This window comes from Desmodus rotundus, chromosome 3, assembly GCF_022682495.2.
Source record: "Desmodus rotundus isolate HL8 chromosome 3, HLdesRot8A.1, whole genome shotgun sequence".
In the NCBI taxonomy this organism is placed as follows: domain Eukaryota; kingdom Metazoa; phylum Chordata; class Mammalia; order Chiroptera; family Phyllostomidae; genus Desmodus; species Desmodus rotundus.
Window position 1 is genome coordinate 93,215,939 of NC_071389.1, and position 17,329 is coordinate 93,233,267.

Consider the following 17,329-nt stretch of genomic DNA (forward strand, 5'->3'; position numbering starts at 1 on the left):
AAGACTTTAAATCACCCAAATAGTTTTTCCATTTTATGGGAAGAACCATTTTCCTTCAGCTAAAGATAGTTAATTAATAGTGGTTAGAAGATGCAGCAGGCTCAGGTGGACTCCTAGATAAGGCTGATATTTGTAGGGAAGACTTTTGAAGGATAAGGCAATTAAGGCCAGATGAGAATTTCAAGGAGTGCAGCATGTTTAGAGTGGCTAGTGAGACATTATGTTTGCTTTATTTCATGTGCTTTAGAAGGACCATATAAGGATAACACCAGATCTAGGGCAGGAGGGAATACACCAGCCTTACCTGTGCACCTTTCCATTGTTATTCACTGTTCTCTTTCTGATTTTTACTTGCCATTTAAATTCAAAGTGTGGAGGAGGAGCAGCATACACACCATAACCTTCTTTACCTTTTCTGTACTCCATTTCCCATCCATAGATTATCAGGGCTATCAACAATGTTTCATTTGCTTGAAGGTACCTTAATAATTTCTTGACCTTTTAATTATATTTGTTGATGACCAGAAAAGGCATTGAGTAGACTACACTCTAATAGAAATAAAGATTGGGACATATTAAATATATGAACATATTAAATAATAAATGCCTTTAAATTTAGAAAGTTTTAAAAAATTTGATGGTGCTAAATGATATTATTGAGAGATATAATCTGTGCTTGGCAATTGAGTTTGAAGAGTACATTTTATCTGTGGTTTGAATACCTCAAAGGACAGGGGCCTATTTATTTCCATATTTATCATATTGACTTCAACATAAGTTATTCTGATTACATATGAAGCAGTAAACAAATATGGGTGAGAACTTTTTCTGGAAAGTGGTTTCTGCCTTAGTTTTTAGTCAAGGGATCTTAAACTAAGGCCCTAAATTAGTCACATTTGTTCCAGAGAATGCTCTTAAACCTCACAGAGCACAGAGAAAGTGCTTTCTGTGAGCCACAATAACAGTGACAGATGCCATTCCTGGAATTCTGTTTACAAAAAGAGTTCTTCTGAACTGTAAAAGATGTTTTATTTATCAGCATTGGGGTCTGTAATTTTGATGAGAAATTACTTTAAGTAGCTAGAATTCTGTAGAGTACAGACCATGAGGCTCTAGTTCTGTCTAATCCTGACACTGGGGCAGAGTCCCCTACACTCTGGGCCTTCACTCCCCAAAACAGGGAGAGTGTTCTACATAAAACATTCTGTGAAGGTCCAAGTTTTTGAAGAAGCCCATCATATAGATTGTATTATAATTCTCTTATAAACTATTATCTAAGGTTTCTACAATTTTTTTAGTCCCTTAAAATATTCATTTTATAACTATTTTGTACACAAAGAATTAAGTAAAATAACTAACAACATGAACCCCTTTCATAAGAACCAACAGCTGATCCAGTTTTACTAGTTAACTGTGTTTCATCAATCTATTTCTCTATATAGCTGTTAAATTTCAAAGGGAATATTATTTGACTTTTTAGTGTCTTATACAATAATGAGCAATTAGTAGAATTATAGAGTTGTATGTTTCTCTCTGTGTTAATATTGGGAAAGAAGGAGCCAAAGAACACCAAAGTATTGAATGTTGATATTAAACACCAGAGATTATAGTTAAAGTTAATAAGTGATAAATGATACTTGTTAGACTCTCAATTTGTTACTATAAATGTAATTTTCTAAAAATTTGTTTTGCTCTTAGGAACAGCAACTTTTGATAGTCCTAAGTAATTGCTGCTACCTAGAACGTCACACCTTCCTAAATATAGCAGAACATTTTGAAAAGCACAACTTCCAGGGGATAGAAAAAATAACACAGGTAAATGAATTGTATTAAATGAACAAGTTGATTGTTTTGTTTTAGTTTCCAAACTATTTTCTCAGCACTCTCTTTCTTTTGCTTTCCTATACTTTTCCCTCTATTTGCCCTCCTCACACCCATATTTCTTCCCCATTTTCACCCCACCCTATTTTTAAATGACTCCTGTTCTTCTCATAACTCATCTTGAATAATTAATATAATATTTTCTTCTTTTGTCTAGAGCAAAGTTTCCTCAAGGTTTGAGCTCATTTACTCCCCACGTAAGCTGTTCATAAGTGAGGGAAGAAAATAATGATGGAAAGGCATAAAACCCAAATCTTTAAGAATCATCTCAACTTTGGCTCCTTTTAGATTAAAGCTTTTACTTATAGTCCATAGCAGACTCCCTGAGCCTGCAGAAAGTTTCTCTTTCTACTTATTCACACTTTTTCCTCTTTCCCTTTCCATATGTCTGCAGTGGTCCTTTTGTTTTACTACTTAAGCAGACACGCAGGTGCTTGGGTGTGCACACACACACAATTGGCTTTCAATAGTTGTAGGAAGCTTCATATCTTGTTTAATATCTTACCTGACAAACACATACTGTCCAGTCTCTAATCCATGGATATAACAAGGTTGAATGAAAATGAGTCCTGTATCAATGGAGGAGGTTTTTTAAAAAGTTGTACTTTGTTGTTTATATTCTTTCAAGTAAGCAGAAAAGGAAAAAAATAAGTAACTGTGTTATTAAAGGTTGGTTGGTTCCTGGGCAAACGTTTATCAGATTTCTAAGTAAAACTAAGCTAGAACCACTTTTAATGTCAGTACACTTTTCTCAGTGTAAAGAATAAGAAAGATAATGATCTTGTTAATCTTATAATCAAAAGGTACTCTTGATGGATTACATACTTTTTACAAATGATGATTCCACTTTGTGAACTAGATTGGGGTTTTTTTTTTTCAAAGAATGAAAATATAAAAGTGGGTGGCTCTGTCTTTTCCTGCCTTTTCGTAAAGATTAATCATTCTGATGAGAAATGTTATGACCTAAGGCTGTGGGGCCAAAAGTTGAGTTTATTTCCAGAAATTTTTGTGTTAAGAATTGCGGAGTGCTCTCTTGCAGTAAAAAGTGGACACTTTGTTTTTATGCAATAAGAGTAATGACAATATATTTATGGGAGAAGTTTTTATCATTTAAAAAGTGTATGAAATGATTAGGAATTACATATATAGCAGAAGCAGTAAGTTTGTTTTTCTTTAGGTTTTTACAAAGTTATAAGTAGGAACTCTCTACTGACGTGGTTTTATCATTAAGAGGTAAAATGAAAGTGACATATAAATAAGCTTAGATATTGTTCCTAGTCTTTGTCCAAATCATTTTGAGACCAGAGTAATATGAAGGATTGAAGGGAGGGATGCAGCTTAGAATACCTGGTAGGCTATATTTTTACATTTAGAATTTGGAATTTTTTTAGTTGCCCAGTGAATAGTTTGAAATTATTCAGTTGTATAAATAGTAAACTAGATTTAGATTACAGTTTATTGATTCTGCTTGTTATGAGTAAATTTATTAATTTTATGATATCAGCCAAGTAAAATATAGTTTTGCATTAAGGGAAAAGAGGGTGCCGACTCCTAAGTATTTTTCATAGTTTCATTTTCAAATTACAGATAACTCTAGAGGTGAGATCCTTGAAAAATCATGGGGCAGATAGGTCACATGAATAATTCGGTATCCATTTTTTAAAAATTAAATTTATTGGGTTAATGTTGGTTAATAGGATCATATAGGTTTCAAGTGTATATGACTATGATACATGATCTGTATATTACATTGTGTGCCCACCACCCAAAGTCAGATCCTCTTCTGCCATCATATATGTGGCCCCTTTTACCCTTTACTACCCTCCTACCCCCCCTTTCTCTGGTAACCACCAAACTGTTTCAGTTTTATATCCCACATATATATGAAATCATACAGTTGTTAGCTTTTTCTGATGTACTTTACTTAGCATAATATTCTAAAGGCCCATCTATATTATCACAGATCGCAGTATTTCATCTTTTCTTGTGGCTGAGTAGTATTGCATTGTATATATATACCACATCTTCTTTATCCAATCATCTATGGAAGGACACTTTGATTGCCTCCATGTCTTAGACACAATGAATAATTATGCAATAAACATAGGGATGCATATATCTTTACCAATAAATGTTTTTGAGTTTTTTGGTTAGATACCCAGAAGAGGGATTGATGGGTCATATGGTAACTATTCTTAATTTTTTGAGGGACTGCTATATTGTTTTCCATAGTGGCTGTAAGTTTACATCCCTACCAACAGTGAATGAGGGTTCCTTTTTCTCTACAACCTCTCCAACACTTGTTGATAATATTCATTCAAACAGGTGTGAGGTGGTATCTCATTGTAGTTTTGATTTGCATTTCCCTGATAGCTAGTGAAATTGGACACTATTTCATTTATCTGTTGGCTGTTTATATGTCTTCTTGGGAAAGGTGTCCAGGTCCTCTGCCCATTTTTTTTTTTAATTGGATTGTTTGCTTGTTTGGTGTTGAGTTGTATGACTTCTTTATATATTTTGGATATTAACCCTTTCTCAGAGCTGTTGTTTGCAAATATCACCTCCCATTTGATTGGTTGCCTTTTTGTTTTGTTGTCAGTTTCTTTTGCTGTGCAGAAGCTTTTTGGTTTAAGATAGCCCCATTCATTTACTTTTGCTTTTACTTCCCTTGCCTATGGGGTCAAATTCATAAAATGTTCTTTATGATCCAGGTCCATAAGTTTAGTGCCTATGTTTTCTTCTATGTACTTTATTGTTTCAGTACATGGGTAAAACTGTAATCTAGCTTTATTCTTTTGCATGTGGCTTTCCATTTTTCCCAGCACCATTTATTGAAGAGGCTTTCTTTTCTCCATTGTATGTTTTTGACTCCTTTTTAAAAAAATTACTTGCCCATATACATGTGCTTTTATTTCTGGGCACTCAATTCTGTTCAATTCGTCTGTGTGTCTGTTTTTCTGCCAGTACCATGTTACTTTGTTGTGGCTCTGTAGTATAATCTGATGTCAGATAGTGTCTTACCTCTGGCTTCCATTCTTTTATCCTGTTTCTGCTTTTGGAATAATAATTCACTGTGGCCTCATAATATAGTGCCACCAAACACTAGACATTTTCAGATCTCCCTCCAGGTACGAACTGGTGGTTTGAAAAGGGTTTGTCTGGGCATATTTCCTCCTGCTTTCTTATTGGTACTTTTACCAGTAGAAGGATAAAAATGACCAGTGTTAATTCCCTAAATCTTTTTCATCTTCAAAAGTAGAATTAGTTTAAATATAGGGATAGTGCGTAAATAACCATGCTTTAAGAGTTTATTAAATTTAGTGACCAGTGACTAATTAAAGCTAGAATGATTTCATATATATAATTTTATTTGATGCAGATAACCTGTAAAGTAATTAAGGTATTAACTCCATTATTTTTCATACAGAAGGATGCTCAGAGAGGTTAATGATTTGACCTGTTTAACTAGCAGGACTCAATATTAAGTTCTCTCTTTCTAAATTGAGAATGTTTTCTGGCCCAGCACCATATATCTTAAAAAAAGAACAAAATTGTTCGTATGGAAATACACCAAAGGAAAATTGTAGCTGTAATTATATAATACCAACTTTTTTTTAATATATATATATATATATAAAATGCTGTTTTAACATGTCCTAGTCTTTTTTTTTCCCCTTTTCTTATTGACGTTCGAATACAGTTGTCACCATTTTCCCACCACCACTTTCCCCCACCCTACCCACTCCCACCTCCTACCCTACCCACTCCCACCTCCTACCCTCAATCTCACCCCCCTTGGCTCCATCCTTGGGTCCCTCATTCATGTTCATTTGCATCCCTTTCCCTTCTTTCCCATGTTATTTTCCTCTCCCCTCCCCTCTGGTTACTGTCAGTTTGCTGTCAATTTCAGTGTCTCTGGCTATATTTTGCTTGCCAGTTTGTTTTGTTAATTAGGTTCCACTTATAAGAGAGATCATATGGTATTCGTCTTTCACTGCTTGGCTTACCTCACTTAGCATAATACCTTCCAGTTCCATCCATACTGTTGCAAAGGGTAGGAGCTCCTTCTTTCTTTCTGCTGCGTAGTATTCCATCGTGTAAATGTACCATAGTTTATTGATCCACTCATTTGCTGATGGGCACCTAGGCTGCTTCCAGCACTTGGCTATTGTAAATTGTGCTGCTGTGAACATCGGGGCGGGGTGCATAGGTTCTTTTGAATTAGTGTTTCATGATTCTTAGGATATAAACCTAGCAGTGGAATTGCCAGGTCAAAAGGCAATTCTGTTTTTAGTTTGTTGAGGAAATTCCATACTGTTTTCTACAAAGGCTGTACAAGTTTGCATTCCAACCAACAGTGTACTAGGTAGGGTTCCCTTTCCTACACAACCCCATCAGCACTTATTATTTGTCGATTTGTTTTTGATGGCCATTCTGATCTGTGTGAAGTGATACATCATTGTGGTTTTAATTTGCATCTCTTTGATAGCTAGTGATGCTGAGCATCCTTTCATATGTTTCTGGGCCCTCTGTATGTTCTCCTTGGAGAAGTGTCTGTTCAAGTCTTTTGCCCATTTTTTAATTGGATTGTTTATCTTCCTGGTATGGAGTCGAGTGAGTTCTTTACATATTTTGGAGATCAGACACTTATCTGATGTATCACTGGCAAATATGTTTTCCCATACAGTTGGTTCTCTTTTCATTTTGCTAATGTTTTCTTTAGCCATGCAGAAGCTTTTTATTTTGATGAAGTCCCATTTGTTTATTCTTTCCTTTATGTCCCTTCCTCTAGGGGACATATTAGTGAAAATATTGCTGCGTGGAATATCTGAGATTTTCCTGCCTGTCTTCTCCTCTAGGACTTTTATGGTATCACAATTTATATTTAAGATCTTAGTGGGAAAGCTTTTAGTTTTTGCCCATTGACTATAATGTTGGCTGTAGGTCTCTCATATACGGCCTTTATTAGGTTGAAGTATGGTCCCTCTATTCCCACTTTGCTGAATGTTTTAATCATAAATGGGCACTGTTCTTTATCAAATGCTTTTTCTGCATCTATTGATATGATCATGTGATTTTTGTCCTTGCTTTTATTTATGTGATGTATTACATTTATTTATATGTGAATATTGTACCATCCTTGCATCCCTGGGATGAATCCCACTTGATCATGGTGTATGATCTTTTTAGGTATTGCTGGATGTGGTTTGCCAATATTTTGTTGAGGATTTTAGTGTCTGTGTTCATCAGTGATAGTGGCCTGAAGTTTTCTTTCTTGTGTCTTTATCTGGTCTTGGGATTAGGATGATGCTGGCTTCATCAAAAGAGTTTGGGAGTCTTCCCTCTTCTTGGGTTTTTTGGAATAGTCTGTGAAGGATAGGGCTTAGCTCTTCCTTAAGTGCTTTGTAGAATTCTACTGTGAAACTGTCCAGTCCAGGGCTTTTGTGTGTTGGGAGTTTTTCGATTACTGCTTCAATTTCATCAGTCTGTTCAGGCTTTCTGCTTCTTCATTGAGTTTTGGAACATTATGTTTTTCCAGAAATTTGTCCATTTCACTTAGGTTTTCAAATTTTTAGCATATAGTTCTTTATAGTAATTTGTTAAAATCCTTTGTATTTCTGTGGTATCAGTTGTAATCTCTCCTCTTTCAGTTTTGATTGTGTTTATTTGGGTCCTCTTTTTTTTTGATGAGTTTGCTTAAAGTTTTGTCAATTTTGTCTGTCTTTTCAAAGAACCAGCTCCTGGATTTATTGATCCTTAGGATTGTTTCTTTAGTCTCTATGTTGTTTAATTCTACTCTGAGTTTGGTTATTTCCTTCCTTGTACTTGCTCTGGGCTGTCTTTGTTGTCGTTCCTCCAGTTCTTGTAGATGCCCATTTTTTAATTGGGTTGTTTGTCTTCCTGGTGTTGACTCATGTGAGTTCTTTATGTACTTCGGAGATTAAACCCTTTTCTGATGTATCATTGGCAAATATGTTCTCCCATATAGTCCATTCCTTTTTCATTTTGATGATGGTTTTTCTAGCTGGGCAGAAGCTTTTTATTTTGCTGTAGTCCATTGCCCTAGGAGATATATCTGCAAAAATATTGGCTACTTGGGATATCTGAAATTTTACTGCCTATGTTTCCTTCGGGACATTTACGGTACCGTGACATATATTTTATCTATTTTGAGTTTATTCCTATATATGGTGTATGTTGGTGGTCTAGTTTCATTTTTTTTGCATGTACCAGACCAGTTCTCTCAATACTGTTCATTGAAGACACTGTTTTTACTCCATTGTATGCTTGTGCCCCCTTTGTCAAATATTAATTGACAAAAAAAATATGGAATGCTTCACGAATTTGCATGTCATCCTTGCTCAGGGGCCATGCTAATCTCTAGATCATTCCAATTTTAGTATATATGCTGCCAAAAAGAGGACAAGTATATATTTTGATGTGCATACTGTTGCTAAGGAAGTTACAATATAATGGTAGATTATACAAGTATTAATTGCTCCTAGATTTAAAATATATCTTAATATATCCTGTATTTCTGTAAGTTGCTACCAACTGTTTGAAGTACTCTAAAAGTTGCTGCCCAGTTTTAATATGTAGGAATTTAATGAGTACCGCTATTTCTGAGTACATAATTATTAAATTAGAGTCCCCCCTTTTTTCCTTCAGAGAGATGCCCTGTTTTGGTTGGAGACACCTGACCTGAAAGGATAGCATGCCCTTAGGCATCACCTTCTCTGTGAATCCTTTTTAGTCCTCTTAGTAGTGCCCCTTTAAACACTCTCTTGTCTACTTCCTTAACAGCCATATCTTTTTTAACAGGTAGTTTTATGAGTGTTTGTCTTTCTTTTCTGTTAGTGATATCCTTGACAGGATTTTTCCATTTACTTTCACCCATCATTGTCAGGTAGTGCTTTAATGATGGATGGGCCTTATGTTTCAAGTAGGGTCAAGTGTACTTAGTTAATATCTGTGTTCATAGCTGGTGTGAACAGGGCATTAGTGAAACAAGTCAATTGAAATAATAATAATTGCTGCTAGATTTTACTGTGTACTTTAAGTGTGCTGTGCAAGTTTCATAAATTATCTTATCAAATTTTCACAACAAAATTAATGGAGTACAGTTTACCTTAATCCCACCTTGTCACATATTAATGCTGCCACTGTGCTCTTTTTTTGTTTCATTTTCCTAGTATCTTTCTACTCATCCATTTATTTCCAACCTTTTTTAAAAAAAATTGAGGTATAGCCCTGGCTGGTGTGGCTCAGTGGACTGAGCACCAGCCTATGAACCAAAGAGTCGCTGGTTCTATCCCCAGTCTAGGGCACATGCCTGGATTGCAGACCAGGTCCCGAGTAGGGGACGCGTGAGAGGCAGCCACACATCGATGTTTCCCTTTCTTTCACCCTTCTATTTATTAAAAATAAATAAATAAAATCTTTTTTTAAATTGAGGTATAATTTATATACAGTAAAATACACAAATCTTAAGTGTACAGATTGGTGACTTTACACACACACACACACACACACTTATATATATATAAGCATCCACCACCCAGATCAAGAGATGAGAATTTCCCTCATTCCCCATTGCAGTCAGTAGACACCCATCTCAACACTATTCTGATTTCTGTCAGCATAGATTTTTTTGCTTGTTTTTGAACTAAATGTTGAATGGACCCATATAGTTTATATGTAGCCTTTTGTGTCTGTCTGTTTTTGCTCCAACTTAGTAATTTTTGAGATTCGTTGAAATGGTGTATCTCTCAGTAATTTAGTTTCTTTTATTGCTGAGTTTGTATAAGCACATTTTGTTTATCATTCTCATGGTACTGATCATTAGGTTGTTTGAATTGTAGGTTTCTATGAATATAGTTGGTATGAACATTGCTGTACAAGTCTTTTGGTGGACATTTGTGTGGTACTCTTATCTTGGATGCAGTAGTACCCCATTTATCTGCAGTTTTGCTTTCCACAGTTTCAGTCCCATGATCAAGTGTGGTCTGAAAATATTAAATGGAGAATTCCAGATTAATTCATGTTTTCAATTGCATGCTGTTCTGAGTAGTATGATGCAACCTCTTTCTGTCCCGTTCCACCCTGCCCGGGGAAGTGAATAATCCCTTTGTGCAGTGTATGCACACTGTATGTGTAGTACAATAAGGTATTTTGAGAGAGAAAGACTAAATCACATCACATAACTTTTATTACAGTATATTGTTCTAATTTTTCTATCTTATTATTAGCTATTGTTCATCTTTTACTGTGCCCAATTAATAAGTTAAACTTTATCATAGGTATTAGGTGTAGAAGCAAAACATAGTGTGTACAGGGTTTGGCTTCCACAGTTTCAGGCATTCACTGGGGGTCTTGGAATATATCCCTGCAGATAAGGGAGGTACTGTATATAACTAGAAGACGGATTGCTGGTCATGGAATAAACTGATTAGAAACTTTGAGTTGTTTTCCAAAGTAGGTGTCTTATTTTACACTCAGCCAGCAATGTGTAATTCTTCCAGGTGCTCCACATCTTCACTGACACTTAATGTTATTGTTTTTACTGTTGCTTTCATTTCCTTACCCTGATAAGTAATGATGTTAGCCATCTTATACATTCAGATAATCATATTTAGATATCTTCTTGTTTTAAAGTGCCTGCTTAGTTTGCTTACTCATTTGTTAATTGGGTTATTCACCTTTTGATGAGTGATTTTTAGAATTGGGTAAATAAATCATTTGTCAGATATATTTTTTTCTCTCTCAGTCTGTGGCCTACTGTTTTGCTTTTTAATGGTATCTTTTGAGTAGAAATTTTTAATTTTGTTGAGATCCAATTTGTCAGTTTTTTAAATGTTTAATGCCTTTTATATTCTGTTAGATTCTTTACCTGCTCCAATGTGTTAAATATTTTTTTCCCACAGGTTTTGTAGTTTTAGCTGTTCTATTCAGGTCTATGATTTATCTTTTACTAAATATTACATTTTGTTCATTATCATTGTGTTAATTATACGTGTATTATTATGGGCTTATAGTATGTCTTGAAAAGACAGTTCAACAACTTCTTTTCTGATTTTTTTTCTTGCTACATAGCATGGGCTAGGACCTTTATATTAATCTTAAATATAAGTGGAGAGAGGGGACATTTATGAAGTCATTTTTTTCATCTATTAAAATAATTCCACTTCTCCAGAATATATTCTTTTTATTTATTTATAGATTCAATTTGGGAGTAACCAGGATTTTTATGTCTTTATTTATGAGAGCTATTCATCTGTGATTTTCCTTGTTTGCAATACCTTTGTCAGTTTTTGAAGTTAGGATTTTGTTGGCCTCATCAAACAAAATAGGAAATGTTCTCAGCTTCCAGTCTATGATAAAGGTTGTGTGTGATAATTTCTTCCTTAATGCTTGTTAGAATTCACAAGTAAAATCATCTGGGCCTGAAGTTTTCATCATATGAAAGCATTTGAAATAATGGGCTCTATTAGGGCATACTTGTACAATTTTTACCAAGTTGTGTTTTTCAGGTTTATCAATTCCCTGTATATTGTCAGATTACATAAAAGTATAATAACCTCTTCAAAAGCCTACTTTTGTCATTGGTGGTTTTCTTTAATATTAATCTTTAAGAAAATTTAATTGATTTATGCTCTTATCCTTAATCACTACTTTTACTTTCTTTGAGTTTAATTTTCTCTTTCTAGATACCTGGAGTAAGAAATGAAAACATTAATTTGAAGCCTTTCTTCTTTTAAGCCTTTCTTCTTTCTGATAGATGCATTTTTAGCTATAAGATCCATTGCTTTATCCTTACCACACAGATTTTGATATGTTGTATTTTCATTGTCCTTCTAGGTTCTTACTAATATTTCCTTTTTGGATGCCTCCCTTCTTTTAAGAATTAGCATTTGTATTTCACGTTCTCAAAGTATTTCTAATCATCTATTTAGGTTTATGCTTCTAAGTATGAGAGAAAGAGAGAAATTCATTCCCTGCCACTGTTTTCATCAATTGTTCATCCTCCTTAATTTGATGTGTTTACTTTTAGGTTAGAGTCCTTTCTCAAGTACATGGGTGATACACTGTTTGAATCTTTGCATATTCAAAAATATGTTTCTAGGACTCTGTTAGTAAATGATATCTTGGCTAAATATGGAACTCTTGGGTTGCATTTTTTTTTCCCTGCAGATATTATTCCAGTGATTTTGTGTTCCAGTGTTACACCCGAGAAAGCTGATGTCAGTACTGATTCTTTTGCCTTTGTAGATAAATTATGCTTTTGATCTGGAAACCTAAAAGAATTTCTCTTTCTCCCTTTATTATTTTAGAAAATGGGTACTTGAATAGTATTTGCCTAGATTTGTACAGTGTCTCATCAGTCTAGCCTGAGCAAGCCTATTCAAATTACAGTCCTACTCTTTCCAGTTAAATTTTCTTCTATTGTTTGCTTAAATATTATCTCTTCTCTGCTTATATTTCTGTATTTGAACTCACTCCCTTCCTTCCTTCCTTCCTTCCTTCCTTCCTTCCTTCCTTCCCCACTCCCTCCTCCCCTTTCTTTTTGCATATTGGAGCTCCTGGATCTATCTTCTGACTTCCTTCCTTCATAGTTTCCACCTCTTTACATTTTTACTCTGTGTTGTAAAGTACTTAATTGCACTTAATTTCAGTCTTAGTAGTGACCAGTAGTTTCTCCAATTAATGTAGTCAGTTGTAAGCTTTGGAAATCGTGTATTTTATCTTCATGAAGTCTTTTTTTTAAGTATATTTTATTGATTATTCTATTACAGTTGTCTCAGTTTTTCCCCTTTGCCCCCCACTTCCTTCCAGCAATCCCCCCCTCAGTTCATGTCTTGGGTCCTGTATATAAGTTCTTTGGCTTCTCCATTTTCTATACTATTCTTAACATCCCCCTCTCTGTTTTGTACCTACCAATTCTTCTTTTTTATGCGTTTGAATATTTTTTATTGATTATGCTGTTACAGTTGTCCCAATTTTCCCCCTTTTATCCCCGCTCCACCCTGTTCCCCCAACCCTCTAGTATCCCACCCCTTAGTTCATGTCCATGGGTTGTACATATAAGTTCTTTGAGTCCTCTGTTTCCTATACCATTTTTTATCTCTCCCCATCTATTTTTTGCCTACTAATTATGCTTCTTGTTCCCTATACCTTTTTCCCCCCATTCCTCCCTTCTCCCTCCTGACTGAAATCCCTCCATGTGATGTCCATTTCTCTGATTCTGTTCCTCTTCTAGTTGTTTGCTTAGTTTTTGTTTTCATTGTTTTTCTTTTCCTTTAGGTTCATTTGTTGATAGTTGTGTTTTTTGTCATTTTACTGTTCATATTTTTTATCTTCTTTTTTCTTAGATAAGTCCCTTTAACGTCTCATATAATAATGGGTTGGTGATGATGAACTCCTTTAACTTGACCTTATCTGGGAAGTACTTTGTATATCCTTCCATTCTAAATGAAAGCTTTGCTGGATCCCTGTACCTTTTCCCCCATTATCCCCCTTTCCCCTCTCTGCTGATAACCTTCCATGTGATCTCCATTTCAATTATTCTTTTCCTGTTCTAGTTGTTTGCTTAGTTTGTTTTTGTTTTTATTTTTAGGTTCAGTTGTTGATAGTTGTGAGTTTGTTTTCATTTTCATGTTCATAGTTTTGATATTCCTCTTTTTCTTAGATAAGTCCCTTTAACATTTCATATAAAAACAGCTTGGTGATGATGAACTCTTTTAGCTTTACCTTCTCTGGGAAACACTTTATCTACCCTTCAATTGTAAATTACAGCTTTGCTGGATAGAGTAATCTTGGTTGTAGGTCCTTGCTGTTTATCACCTTTCAACACTTCTCGCCAGTCCCTTCTTGCTTGCAAAGTTTCTTTTGAGAAATCAGCTGAAAATCTTATTTTTTTATTATTATTTTTTTAAATTTTTATTGTTATTCAATTACAGTTGTATGCCTTTTCTCCCCATCCCTCCACCCCACCCCAGCCAAACCCCCCTCCCTCTCCCACCTCCTGGGATTATACCCTAAGAACCCTGAAACACCAATCCAAAAGTACCTATGCACCCCAATGTTCATAGAAGCACAATTTGCAATATCCAAGTACTGGAAGCAACCTAAGTGCCCATCAGCAAATGAGTGGATGCAAAAACTATGGTATATTTACACAATGGAATTCTACACAGCAGAGAGAAAGAAGGAGCTTATACCCTTTGCAACAGCATGGATGGAACTGGAGAGCATTATGCTAAGTGAAATAAGCCAGGCGGTGAGGGACAAATACCATATGATCTCACCTTTAACTGGAACATAATAAATAGAAGAAAAAAGCAAACAAAATATAACCAGAGACATTCAAGTTAAGAACAATCTAACAATAGCCAGGGGGGAGTGGGGAGGGGACAGTGAGGAGAGGGGATTACAGCTGAAAGTCTTAAGGGAACTCCTTTGTAGGTATCTCTCTGCTTTTCTCTTGCTGCTTTTAAGATGCTCTCTTTATGTTAAACCTTTGGCATTTTAATTATGTTGTATCTTGGTGTGTTCCTCTTTGGGTCCAGCTTGTATTGGACTGTGTGCTTCTTGGATTTGTATGTCTATATCCTTTGCCAAATTAGGGGAGGTTTTCTTTCATTATTTTTTCAAACATTTTCAATTTCTTGGTCTTCCTCTTCTTCTGGCATTCTTATGATTCAGATGTTGGTAATACATTTGAAGATGTCCTCGAGTCTTATTATTCTCTCCTCGTTTTTTTAAATTCTTGTTTCTTCATTCTGTTCTGGTTGACTGTTTATTTCTTCCTTATGTTCCAATTCAGTGATTTTGAACCCCAACTTCCTTCCCTTAACTATTGATTGGTTCCCTGTGGATTTTTCCTTATTTCACTTAGTGTAGCCCTCATTTCTTCCCTTATGCGTGTGCCGTACTTGAGTTTTCTGAGCATCTTCATCACCAGTGTTTTGAACTCTGCATCTGATAGGTTGGCTGTCTCCATTTTACTTAGTTCTTTTTCTGGAGTTTTGGTCTGTTCTTTCATTTGGGACATATTTCTTTGTCTCCCCAATTTGGCAGCCTCCCTGCATATGTTTCTGTGTATTAAGTAGAGTTGCTTTGACTCCCTGTCTTGGTATACTTGTTATGCATAAGAGGCGGAGCCTTAGGTATTCAATAGAGTAAGGCAGCTCACTTTGCCACTTTGCAGCACTGTATATGGAGGAGGGGTCACAGTGGGAACAATGCTGCTTGCTTGGCTCTCGCCTTATTTCCAGTCACTTTCCCCACTTCCTATATGCAACTGGCACCCTTCTAGCTGCTTCCCTGATGCTGAATGCCAGAGTGGTTGGGTTTGCATACATTCTAGGACCTTATGGGTCCTTTAAATGGACTCTCTGGAGAGACCAGGAGTTTCTTCTGCCACCCCAACCCCCACTGGTTTTTACAGCCAGAAATTGTGAGGCTTTGTTTCCCAGCACTGGAACCTTGGGCTGTGCAGTCTGTCCTGAGGCTGGGACCACTTGCTCCCCAGGGTGTCCTTCCTGGTTTTTATCTGCCACATGTGAGTGTGGGACAGACCACCTTTTCCACTGGCCACCAACTGCTGCTGCGTCGCCACCACCACACCACGTCCTCTCCACCCAGGCTCCCCATCTCTGCTCCTCCTACCTGTGTGCATGAATATTTCTTCTTTAAATCCTTGGTTGTTAGACTTACATGCAGTTTGATTTTCTGGCAGTTCTGGTTGTTTTTTTGTTTTGAAGTTAGTTGTGATACTTCTCATGACTCTACAAGGAGGTGAATCGTGACTACCTACACCTCCATCATGGCCAGAAGTCTATCTTCATGAAGTCTTGTTTTATATTATACTTTAATTTCCTGAAGGGTTTTAGTTATTTTTCTAAGTTCAAGTTGTTTCTTTTCTCCTCTATAGCTGAATTTCACTGCCTGATAGACATCCTTATTTATAGCTGCTAGACTCCCTAGATGTGTGTTTGTTTCTCAATATTAGTTTCTTAAAAGTCAGGTCTTGTGTTAGAGAGAAGCTTGTGTTTTGTGGGTCAGTGGTGTAGAAGTAGACAGGTCACTAGTCTACTGTGGAGGAACTGGGCCCACAGACTCTACTTTCCAAACTCAGTACTCTACCCACCCACTCTGTAACTTCTTGGGTGCCTCTGAGACCCAGCACAGACTTTTTGGACTGATAACTAACTCACTTCCTCACCCTGTTCTACTTCCGTTATCAGCAGGAACTCACAAGTATATGTGGGCTGAACTTTCTGTGTAAATAACCTACAGTCCACATATGGGGATTAATCCTTATTCTATTAAATAGCTGTGCTAAAAGTGGTCTTTATTACTGAACATAAATAAAATAAGTGTTTTTGTAGGAAAATTGATAAGTACTTTTAAAATATGCTGGAGTGTTTTTAAATTTACATTATTATCTCTTCCTTTGCCCTCAAATGGACAACTTAAAATTACTCTTTATTATGTGTTTTTAGGTTAGCATGACCTTATTGAAAGATTTAGACCAAAGACTGTTTGAAAATTACATTGAATTGAAAGCAGATCCCATCGTTGGCTCCTTAGAACCTGGCATTTATGCAGGCTATTTTGATTGGAAAGACTGCCTGCCTCCAACAGGTAAATGGTTTCAAGTTATCGAAGTTCTCCAAAAGTATTCTAATACATCTGGAGTAATAAATATGGATATGCTTTTTATCAATTAACATATGCTTAAAATGCTTTTATTTTTATTCACTTTTCTTATATTCACTGAGGGATTAGTTTGATTATAACTTTTTATTAGCTAAAAGCCATTTCTTGATAGTTTGGAATGTAGTATGCTTTTTAATTATTAATACTTAATGGCATAGTTATTTTTAAATTCCAGAGAATAATTTATTATACCTTATAATATTTTATAATTTTTGTAATACATACTTGCTTCCTATAATATTCTTTTATTCCACAGATATAATAGACTTCAACAGTTTTTTTTTTTAATCCTCACCCAAAGATATGTTTTTATTGATTTTAGGGAGAGAGAGAGAGAGACAAACATTAACCAATTGCCTCCCATACATACTCCATACTCCGACCAGGGATTGAACCTACAGTCTTTTGGTGTATGGGAGAAAGCTCCAACCAACTGAGCCACAAGGCCAGGGCCAAAATTTGACAGTTTTATACAATGACTTTGTGACCATTATCAAAAAATTTAGTTAAGAAATCTGGGCACTTCTACATAAGACGTAATTATTGATGCTGAGAAGATGAAGGTAAAAGGAAAATATATCGGAGTAAGATTATTATTCCTATAGTAAAGATAGTAATTTAGCAAAGAAAATTGACCTGCAGGAAAATGACAAACACTGTTTCAGTATTAACTGTTGCTTGCTGAATCAAATAAACACTTTGATTAATCAAATAGTTATTTCTTTGT

General features: G+C 35.6%; 1 protein-coding gene and 1 non-coding gene across 10 annotated transcripts in view; one reads left to right on the forward strand and one right to left on the reverse strand.

The window, feature by feature from the left end:
• The window catches only part of EXOC2 (exocyst complex component 2), a 254,795-nt gene that overhangs the window by 171,345 nt on the left and 66,121 nt on the right, over positions 1 to 17,329 (forward strand). For all 9 annotated transcript variants that reach the window (XM_045189117.2, XM_045189121.2, XM_045189122.2 and 6 more), the window contains 2 exons: positions 1,699 to 1,815; positions 16,386 to 16,527. In XM_045189117.2, coding sequence (XP_045045052.1) covers positions 1,699 to 1,815; positions 16,386 to 16,527 — 259 coding nt within the window. The remainder of the gene's footprint in view (positions 1 to 1,698; positions 1,816 to 16,385; positions 16,528 to 17,329) is intronic.
• Positions 8,203 to 8,306, reverse strand: LOC112297667 (U6 spliceosomal RNA). The gene has a single exon (XR_002974074.2). It is a non-coding gene; the product is annotated as a U6 spliceosomal RNA (small nuclear RNA).